Source organism: Nannospalax galili, unplaced genomic scaffold (assembly GCF_000622305.1).
Source record: "Nannospalax galili isolate Female #2095 unplaced genomic scaffold, S.galili_v1.0 scaffold54, whole genome shotgun sequence".
NCBI classification, from domain to species: Eukaryota; Metazoa; Chordata; class Mammalia; order Rodentia; family Spalacidae; genus Nannospalax; species Nannospalax galili.
In genome coordinates this window covers 6,286,964-6,297,929 of record NW_008341028.1, presented here as the reverse complement: position 1 = coordinate 6,297,929, position 10,966 = coordinate 6,286,964, and the positions used below count along the sequence as shown (strand labels likewise).

The window sequence follows — 10,966 nt, the reverse complement described above, 5'->3', positions numbered from 1 at the left end:
AAGGGAAGCAGTGAGAATGTAGGGAAAGAAGGATTGCAACATTAGCCTCAGAACATCCTGCCCTGGAGCTTTCCCTTGGTCACAAGAAGAGAGATTCTCATACAGCCCATGTGGCAGCACTAGAGGCAGCCTGTCTCCTGTATGCTGGGGATGCCTCATTTACAGATGGGAACTGACAGTGCCCCTCTTCTGCAGTATCACCCCACCTGCCTACGCCATAGGGGCCTGGGAACCCTCTAACTTCAGCCTGATGATGTAGCTTGGGCACGTTCTGTTCTCACAAGCCTCAGCTACAACATGATGACTTGTCATGTAACATCTGGTCCTCCACTTCAGTCATCCAGGATGCAGGGAGCTCAGGAGCATCTCTGGGAACTTGGGGCTGGGCAGCAGTAATATGAAGTATTAACTGGCTCTCCTCTCCAAAACAGCTCAGTAACAAGTCCCTTGACAGAGACACAGCAGGCTGGACCCCCTACAGCTATGTGAACGTGTTAGGTTAGTAGCGGTTTGAGTTGTCCTCCCCTTCCTGTCCAACCCTGATCCCCCTTGCTGAGGGGCATTATCCCAGCTCAAAGGGAGAGGCTTGAGTCCTGAGCATGGTACCCCCAGGGATATATGTACAGGGAAGAAACCTAAATGAAGAAAGTGAACCCAGAACTTCATTTCTAATAACAGGATAGGGAGCAGGTAGCTGTGATCCAGAGACTAACTACTAGGGATAAGATATGGGGATTCCAGATAGAAGCAGTAAGTATACTCACCACTGCAGAAAAGACCCTCTGCCTGACATACCTTTCGAGAGCTGCTTCCCTGCCCAGTGGAGGGTGGAATGGGAGGTGAGGGAAAGACAGCAGATTGCCCGTCTCCTCTGACTACTACACGGAAGCCTCAATTCCTCTGGCCTGCCCCTTGCCCCACCCTGTGCTTCCCACCCCCTTTTTCTGCCATCCAGGCCCTGGGAATAATGGCTCCTCCCTGTCATTCCTCTCACTAGACTCCCATTTCCAGATCAGTGCCCTGGAGGCCAGGTACCCGCCCGAGGACTTCTACATTGAACTTAGACACCTCAGCCGCCCCGCTGAGCCACACTCACCAGGTCAGACCCCAGCCCTTCCCTCCACCCTGACATCAGACTGCTTTACTTCCTATCCCTGTCCCCATGGAGCCTTCCTCTTCCCACGACTAGGCTACTGACCCAATTCCCTACCCAAAGGCGGCATTTTGTCCAAGTCCTTCCCACCACCCCGTCTGCCTTCATTGTGCCAGTGGATGTGGATAAACTGCAGTTGCTTGTGGAGGGGACATAACATGCAACCTGGGAATAACGTAGATAACTGAGGGTTGATTCTTTGGCCAAAAAGGCCCCAGACCTATGGCCCAAGCTATGCTTTTTCAGAACACTGGGTAGAGAGAAGGTGGGGAGGATCTATCACTAGAGATCCTCTGTACTCAAACACTCTGACCTCAAACCAGTTGGCCTGAGAAGAGGTGTGAAAGAGACTTGGCAACTCAGTCCTGAAAGGGTGACAATTCAATCATTTACACAAGTTATGTGTTAAAGTGAGTGCAATGAATGAACAGAATGTGGCCTCCCTACAATGAGGCTCCTCTAGGGCAGCCTGGAGCAGGGCCTTCCAATGCTAGACAACTCTAGGCTTGAGCTTGGACTTCAGCAAAACTGAGTCAACCTCCACAGGTCTCTGGTCCAGGGGCACTAGGAAACATGAAGGTTTGGAATTCATCTAATTGAGCATGCATAGTTGTGAGGACCCTGCTGGCCATGGATCCTTCAAATATGCCCAAGCACTCAATAACCCACTAACTATAATCCCTGATACCACCTTGAGGGTTCTGTGGCCCAACAGGAACATGGGAGCATCTTCTGGGGTCAGGTCTAGTTCCTCCCTGCTTCATAGACCTTTACCCACTATAGCCAGAGCACCACACACTGTCCTCTGTTAGCTGACAGCCAGGCAGGCTGTGGCTGATGGGAGCACTACTGCAACTCCTCATTTGCTGGTATAGTCTTGAACAAGTGACACTTTGTTTCCCATTTTGTAAGAAGGATAAAAGCTAACAGTGTAGATATCCTCCTCCAAGGAAAGCAAAGGAATGCCTTGTCGGCTATGAAGTACTTAAACCAAGGCCATCATGGACTGCTGCAGGACTGTGAAGGGTATTCCTACAGGCCTTTTAGGATAGCCAACTTGGGCCTGGTTCTGCTGTAGTACTCAGGAACATGTGTAAGCCAGGCAAATAGGCATGAAGTCCTGCAAATTCAACTTGGGAACTCTATATGGAGAAGGTATCCAAGTACCCGTGGGTTTGTCTTCAGTGTCAGAAATGTGGCCGAGTTAAGTGGAGTCAAACTATATTTTAGTAAGCATTTGCTATATGTATGCCTTGCCCGGTACTATGTTCTCAGTTAAAAACTAGGAACACAGGAGGGTGGGGGGTTACTTTAAGCTAATTATTACAGTCCTGACTTAGAAATGCTAGACTTCCTCCTACCCCCAGGATCACCAGCGGCAATTAGCTCAAGCTTATGTTCTGCCTCTGGCTGGGGTTCAGGAGCATACATTCAGGGAGCCTGGGAAAAAACTGACAGCAAAATGAAGAAAGTCGGCCTTGGGGCTGAAAAATACTGGTAGTATTTTCAAAGACAAAAATATGTTCAAATGGTCTACCCTCCCCACCTCCCAAATGGGTAACTGAGCAAGCTGACCATGGTTAGGAATGACTGGTCTTCTGGGGAAGATGACTTATCAAGGACTCCAGCTGCTTCTCCACCTCTCCCTGGCTCCCCTCAGATCCAGGAGAGGCAGGATCAGAGTTTAGAGGGGAGAAACACTGTCTCCAACTCCAAGCCAAGGGAAAAATACATTTAGAATGTTATACATCCTTCCCTCCAGCTAAGGACTGGTTCAACTGCATTCCTTAGGAGCCTGGAACTTCACCTCTAGAGACTGCAAGTGGCATCCTGAAAGGCAGGTTCAGGTTAAAGAGAAAGCTAAATAACCCAGGGGGTGCTGTAGCCCACCTTAATGCCAGGAGTCTTTTAGGAATTCCTGTATGTTCAAAATTAGAATATGTTAAATCTAGGCTAATTTGTTAGGAATAACACAACTATTTTCTTAAAGAGAAACCTCCACAAGCTAAGTAAACTTCACCAGGTATTTTCTTTCCTTCTGTTTTTATGCAGACGCTTGTGGAATGGATAGACGACAGAACACATACATTATGGACAAAGGCTTCAAAGGTAGAGTATCCAATCCTGACATCCTATTGCACAGGGTTTAGCAAGAGAGATGCCAGATCTGAAATGGCCAGGAATTCCACCTGAAACTGCACACCCCACACCCCTTTAAAAAAGCTAAAAGATCACAGGACCTAGAGCCAGTGGGTGGCTCTGTCCAGGAAGAGCAATTCTAATAATGGATTCATCTTTCCATTTCAGTTGCACCTGCTTAGCAAACGCTTGTGGGGTTTTTTTATAGATGCCAACTAAATGTCTTCGGAATTGTAGAGCATCATTATCCAACTAATTAGTACAAGTTAAATTGATTATAAATCTGAAATAAAGTCAATCTATCTGCCCCAGAGGCCTTTTGTCATTACAAGGACTACCACATGCACCTGCTGCCTTTTGGGGGAGGGGGCACAAGGAATGCAAATGATACCTAGTATTGATACTGTATATTCCCCCACCCTGGAGAGATCTCTGCACCCAAGAGCAGAGAAGCCAAGACAGATTCCTACGCCATGGAAACTACAAGTCAGAACCTCTCTCTAGGAAGTCTACAGGTGAAGTTTTTTTTTTGTTTGTTTGTTTTTAAAAAAAAGATCAAGTCCTGCCCTGGATTAGGTGCTAGGTTCAAATGTCAGAATGTATGAAGTAGGCAGGGGGCACTCTGGAACTTAGTCACTTATTAACTGTGAGTTTCCTAAGGCCATTTCTTCATCTGCAAGGTGGACAATTATACATGTCTTATTTTCTAACAAGATTATCATGAGTGTACAATAAAGTCAGATGGGAAGTGCTCTTGCATATTATAAAGAAGATAACAATGTAATGTCTTTGATAAGTGTCCAAAACTCAGCCAAACTGAGATTAGAAAGTCCTTCCAGGGCCTTGGCAGCTTTGAGAAACTGAGCTACCTTCCAGGAGTTCAGCAAAGGTCCCACCTAATATTCTAAACTTAGCTCTGCACCAGATCATCTAACAAGTTTGTTAAAACTACATGTGATCACGCCTGCATGAGATTCTGCTGCAGTAGATGGAGAGTGGGGCCCTGGGCTCTACAATTGTGATGAGTACCTCAAGGCATCCTTCCGCCATTTTATTACCCATCCATCATATGTCTAAACTGCCCCAGACTTCCAGGTTACTGTTCCAATGTTTCATACCTAGCACAACCATCTTCTAACCAAGGAGAGCAACTTGTGTACAAAGCTGGGGGAGTTGGCTATCAGAAGTGGGATAAGCAAGGGATGGGTGGCATGGTGTGCTCTGAGCAAGAGCAGCAGCGCTGAGTGACCACCATCGTGGATTGGGGTGTGAGGAGGGAGGCCATTACTAAACTCCAAGCCAGCTGATGGGTGGTTCTCCACTGAGACCGTGATTATGGAAATTTTCTGAGTTCTGGCTTAAACCATAAAATGGAAGCAAGCACCCTTTCTGTATGTGATACTGCCAACAGAAGGGCCAGTTCTACCACTTTGTCACTGCGACCTGGAAGTTCAGTTTCTCAAAGTGGAATGGAGATTAGAAAGTCCTTCCAGGGCCTTGGCAGCATTGAGAACATGCATGGCTCAATAGAGAATAAGCTGAGACAAGCCCAGACACTAATATATGAGCACACAACTTCCCTGTGTACCTTCTTGTCCCAGGCATGGTGATTATGGGAGCTACTTTTAAACTAGAGACCACAAATGTAAACAAAGCTAAGGAAAGTCAGTCTCTTCTTTGGCGTCATTACATTCCTGTTTCATGGGGTCATCAGTGCACGGCAGCCCTAGCAGGCAGTCAGCCAGATTCTGTTTCACCACTCTGGCTCTAATCATCCTTTAAATTAGAGAGAAAAGAACTGTGTAGGCAAATGTACCAGCAAGTGTTGGGGGCCAACATGCCACAAGAGAATTGAAAAAGAGGCAAGTGAAACGTAACGGTCTAGAACTTTACAGAAACTCACATGGAACAAATCCTACCTATCGGTTTAAATCCTCAAATATTTAATCAACTAGTTCATGCCATAAATTTTAGAACTGCTGAGTCTATTCTCTGAACACAGTAAGGAAAAGGCTTGCCTGAGAATAAAGGGATTTGGGTTCTAGTTCTGCTGTATGACCCTCGCTAGAACACAGTATTTGTAGGTCTTGGCTTCCTCTTTAAAAGAGGACAGTTGTGCTAGTACCGTCTCTAAGGTCCTTTCCAGCTTTGACATCCTAAAAGTCCTAATTCAAGCAAAACTCACTTTTTTCTGTAACTAAACTCTGCTCACTGTCACCCTGGAGGTTGAATGAGACTGCTTACACTGCTAAATACCTTTCAGTCTTCCCTTCTCCCCTTCAGCACAATGACTGTACAATAAACTGCCTCATGTTCAATTCCTTGCCTGTCAGGCATTTCAATATGCGACAGAAAAAAACTCTCTCCATCACCTATTTGGGAATCCTTAAGCCCACTGCTGCCACCTTCCCCACCTACCTGTTCCCTTGCCATCCAACATCCAAGTCTCTCCCTGAAGTAACTCTGGGTTCTTAGACATTTAGGAGCCCATGGACATTCTGAAATCTCCTTTTTTGTGGCCAGTGTTCTCTTGTCCTGAGATTGCCCCATCTCCTCCCTCCCCATAGTTGGTCTCTCAAGGAGAGAGGGATGCTAACTTAGGGCCCAGGAATAGGAAAGGCATCCTATGAATAGCAGTAGCTCAGAGTTAAGATATTTTGTCTCTGGGTTTCCACATACATTTAAGTAAGTTGGGTCTTAACTAGAGTCAGGCCCTGTTAATAGGTTCAGAACACACAAAGCAACTTTGGGAAGTCATTTCCTCTCTGGATTTGTGCTTCCTCATAAAATGAAAGTTGTCAGTTCATTTCAGAAGCCCCTTCTGTCTGTGATAGTATATGACTGCATGTAATCTGAGGGAAGCAGGACATAAGGAGAGTAATTGCCAGAACATGTGTGGAACTAAACTCAATCCTAATGCTAATTACAGGCCAGTTGCTGTGAGGTGCCTCCTTAGAGCTTGGGTAGCCCTGGTAAGATGCTTCCCCTTTCTTTGCACAACGCCCTGAAGGGCAGAGACTGGGGTGGGAGTGGAGCTATCAAAGGATAAGGAAGTATCTATACCCAGATGCTCACCCTCCCCACACCCTGCCCTTCCCCCTACTAGGCAGGTAGATGACTCATCAAGAGAGGAGCTGTGGATTCCTGAGGTGGAGTTTCCAGTTTGCCCCTCCAGCCCTCTAGTTCCTAGCAGAGATGGGATAACTCACCACCTTCCTTGCCCGCCTGCCACCATCCAGGGATTTCTCCATCCTGTCTTTACCAGCAATTCTCTCCCTGAGTCTAATCCCCTTCCCCAACTTCCCTTTCATCCATTTAGGTGCATTCCTTCTTCAGAGCTAACACTTTATTCCTCAAATATTGAGAGCAGTCCAAGATTTCACTTTTTGGTGAAAATGCTAGCAGGGGCATCCTGGCAGGCTGAGGCTCTTTAGGCTCTAAAGTTCAACCATAATTTAATCAGTCACTAAGTCACTAAGCTTGGAGCTTAGCCTTTTCCTCTCAGCAGGCCCTGGCCCCAGGTTTAAAAGTTATCCCTAGTGCAGGGTAAGCTGAAGCAGCTGCAGAAAGCTTACACTTAGAGATAAGGACAGGGCTCTAGGTAACAAGAAATCCTATCGGAAAAACATCATGATTGTCAGATAAGGTAGTTGAGGGGGGCTGGAGAGATGGCTCAGTGGTTAAGAACACTGAGCTGTTCTTGTAGAAGACCCGGGTTCAAATCCCAGCACCCACATGGCAGCTAACAACTGTCCATAACTCCAGTTCCAGGGGATCCAACAGCCTCTTCTGTCCTCTGTGGGCATTGCACGACACAGGTGCACTTACCTACATGCAAGCAATACATGCATACACATAAAATTAATAAAATATATATATAAAAAGAAGGTGGTTGAGCCCTAGCTACTAGCTTTAAGCATTTGACTGACTGAGCTTCAGTTTCCTCATTTCTAAAATATCAAAACAGTCCCTTCCTGCCTACCCCCCTTCACAGGTACAAAGTTTTGGTTTTTTTCCACTGGGAGTTAAGGGCAGAACCCAGGCCCTGTGCTTGCTAGGCAAGCACTCTACCACTAAGCCCCCAGTCTTTTTTTTTTTTTTTCAAAACACAAGATCTCACTATAAACTCCCAGCTGGCCTGGAACTTGTTATACAGACTAGGCTGGCCCTGAATCTGCCTCTCTTGCCTCTCTGCCTCCCAAATGTTGCAAATTAGAAGTGGGTCCTATCACAGATGAGCCCCAGTTTCAAATGACCTCGCTGGAATGAAAGTCACAAACTTTTAACTGCTGCACAAATTAAGCTATCCCTCAAATTCTATAAAACATGCAACCAAGACAGTAGACAGAGCTTTCAAACCAGAAGACCCTGATTGACAATCCATCAGGAGGCTCTTCGGCCTGCACCACTCCCATGCATTAAGAAACAAAGTACAGACTGAAAGGCAAAGTGGCTTGAGGCCACATCATAATCCAGGTCCCACAGCCACCTTTCCCCACAAGGGTGGGCCTCCACCAGCAATTGGGCCAGTTTAGCCTCTCTTTAGTCCTAGCTGGAAGGGCTGAGACTGTACACTGGCCAGCAAGAATGTCTTCTCTACCCTCTGGTGTCACATGCTACAGATAAAGAGGTAACAATCTAGACTCAAACAAAAGTCAGTATCTCCCCCTAATTTGAAGCAAGCCTCCTTGATAGGCAAAGTAGGATCCTGAGGAAGTTACTTCCCTACTCAGTTTCAATCTCCTCATAAGCAGCATGGCAGAGGGAAGGGGAATAATAGTTGCCACTCTACCTGTGAAACAGCACTGTGAACTTGAACTAATGGGTGAATGCACTTGCACACAAGATTGAAGAAATGCTGCCTGCTAACAGCAGTATATGAGATGCCTAACAGTGACAGGAAGCACACACCTCCCCACCAGAGCCCTGCTGTAGACTACTTGTGATGGTCTTATCTCAGCTCCATCACACTCGTGGCTTCTCTCAAGGGTCTAAGGCCCTTCTAGTTGCCCCATGAGTTCTATCACTTTCACTTTTTAAAAACTTTTCAGTAATATCACAAGCTGAGGGCAGAGAGCACAGACAACCGCCTCAAGTGTAAACAGTAGTGGTTCAAGTGAATATAAGATTATCCAAGAATTTCACCAACTTTCACAGAAATTAAGAGGTGAGAGGACTCTTCACTCTTGACTGTCATGCCCCTCCCACTCAAGATTATTTCCAGACACCCTGCTTGCCAGAGTCTCAGTCAAAGGACACAACTGTCAGATTAAGTCTGCCTTTTCCTACATGTCCTACTTCCCATAGGTCATATCCCCAAAGGGGAGGAGAGCAGCAGCTGAAGACAAAGTCCTTTTTCAAAGTCACTAAGGGCTTTCTGCTTCTGGTGGAGCTACCACCACTTCATCTCATTTTTAGAAATCATTTCCCATCCTTGTGTGCCCTGAAATGTAATATTAGAGTAGGACAGGACTGAAACAGGTTCCAGACAACATTCACAGGACTGAGGAGAGTGACCCTAGAGGATGCATTGCAAGCTTGCTAGAAAGCCTGAGACAGGGGCTTTTTAATACCTGTTTTACTTCTGTTAGCCCCACTCTGTCTTCTGAGCTCCCAGAAGACAGGAATTCTGCTATTTGGTGAAGGCTGCTGAACTGTTGACACCTGCACTAAAACATGAGCATGCCTCTGCTGTTTCTGAACCAAAGCTTCTAGTCATCAGAACTGAGAAGAACAATATCACAGAAAACACAGGGCCAAAGGAGTCCCAAAGCGTAGATGACATCTTGGCACTGCAATGGTATTTACTAACTGTGTGGCCCTAGCCAAGCCACTTTGTCTATCAGGGCCTCCGCCCCATAACATATAAACTATCATTTGTAAAACCCAAATAATATACGTGAAAGCATACAGTGAATATCTTGAAGTAATATCTAAAGACTAAAAACCAAACATTTTCCTGTCCTCCAAAAATGTGTTTCTGCGGAAAAAGAATTCTGCCTACTGGGAAAGCATACCTTATGACATTTGATAAGCTAATTACTCTTCCACTATCTTAGGCTTTTCCAACCCCGGGATCCTGAAGGCACATACACTTCACTGCATTCTGTTTCTGGTATTTAAATGAAGGCTTGCTTGTTCTAAAAAAATTTTCTTGCCTTGCAGATTACATGAAAGAATCTGTGTGCAGTTCTAGTACCTGCTCCTTGAATAGCAGTGAAAACCCTTATGCTACAATTAAGGACCCACCCATCCTCACCTGCAAGCTTCCAGAAAGCAGCTACGTAGAAATGAAGTCACCTGTGCACAGGGGGTCTCCGTACACAGATGTGCCATCCTTGTCGACATCTAATAAAAATATATATGAAGTTGGTAGGTGTCTCAAATAAGTAACTTACCAAAACCAGGGCAACAGTGCAGCATCTCAAGTGAAAGCAAGCCCTCTTCCACTCACTCTCCACAGCACATCCTTCTTTGGTTGTTTTGGAAGGAACCCTAGGAGAAACTGTCCCAGGACTGCCCTCCCCTCTAATGTAGGAAATCAGAATCTTGTGCCACCTCTCCTTATAATGACTATGATATGAAGCAGAAATAGTAAGGGTGGGGAACAGGTACACAGCACTTCAACTGACTGTTGATAGAAATTCCAGCTTGAGAAACAATCCGAACTGCTGTTTGCAAGTTTCTAAATCACTTCCTTACATCTTCTCCAGTTTGAACCATGATCCTGAGAGCACTAATAAGACCCATACCTCCAAGACATCTTAAATCTCTTAGTGGTGGCCAGAGGCTGGGATTCTGACAGGACATTCCCTTAGGTTTTTCCATCTCTTGAGCAAGCTTTAGTCCCAACCCTCATATATTTGTCAGAGATTTAAAAATCCAGATCCTTTCCCTAGCAAATTAAATAGAACTCTCTTCCCTCCCACCAAAACAACAAAGCTAATCTGTTCTCTGAACTCATTTTTCACTATATTCCTTAGAGCCCACAGTCAGTGTGGTCCAAGAAGGCCGTGGTCATAACTCCAGCTATATCCAGAATCCATACGACCTACCTAGGAACAGCCATATTCCTGGTCATTATGACCTCCTCCCAGTAAGGCAGAATCCTGCCAATGAGCCCTCCCAGGACAAGCAATCTTAAGAGGGATAAGCCTCTTTCTTGCAGTGTGCTCTGCTGACTATTCTCTGACTCCAAAAGAAGATAATCCATGACTTGAAATTACAGTACAGATTGACTTCAGCTGCCTGTTAGTTATTGCCTTCACCTGGAATGAAAGAAGTGCTTCCATGTGGGATTGGGTAACTTCAAGAAAGTCTGTTCACAAAGGCAAATCCTATCACCTACCCACTCCCAGCCTGAGATGCCCTGGATTTGATTTTTAAAACATTTAAGATACTGCTACTCATCAACATCAGATAAATACAGCTAAAATATATGTATTTAATATTCTGAAACAACGCTTAAAAAGCATGTAGCATAGGTTTTGCAAACCTTCCTAGGGGGAAAAGGGGACTGGGGAGGGGAAAGGAGTACTTTAAAGCACCTGAAATGTATATGTACTACTGGTTGTTGTTAACATCAACATCTGTTTTAGTACCTACAAGAGTCAGCATGTGAACATAAGCTGTTCTAATATTGATCATCAAATACACGTACATATATGTATATGG

The 10,966-nt window shown here is 45.5% G+C and overlaps 1 protein-coding gene across 13 annotated transcripts in view; it reads left to right on the top strand.

The window, feature by feature from the left end:
* Megf11 (multiple EGF like domains 11) overlaps positions 1 to 10,447 on the top strand; it is a 373,828-nt gene extending 363,381 nt beyond the window's left edge. For 4 of the 13 annotated variants that reach the window (XM_008836329.3, XM_008836328.3, XM_008836326.3 and 1 more), the window contains 5 exons: positions 432 to 498; positions 998 to 1,099; positions 3,206 to 3,262; positions 9,458 to 9,664; positions 10,276 to 10,447. In XM_008836329.3, the coding sequence (XP_008834551.1) occupies positions 432 to 498; positions 998 to 1,099; positions 3,206 to 3,262; positions 9,458 to 9,664; positions 10,276 to 10,436 (594 nt within the window). In that variant the 3' untranslated portion in view covers positions 10,437 to 10,447. Of the gene's footprint in view, positions 1 to 431; positions 499 to 678; positions 901 to 997; positions 1,100 to 3,205; positions 3,263 to 3,460; positions 6,308 to 9,457; positions 9,665 to 10,275 lie in introns of those variants that run through there. The other 9 variants (XM_008836327.3, XM_008836331.2, XM_008836330.3 and 6 more) reach the window with 9 other exon arrangements.
* The last annotated feature ends 519 nt before the right edge of the window (positions 10,448 to 10,966 follow it).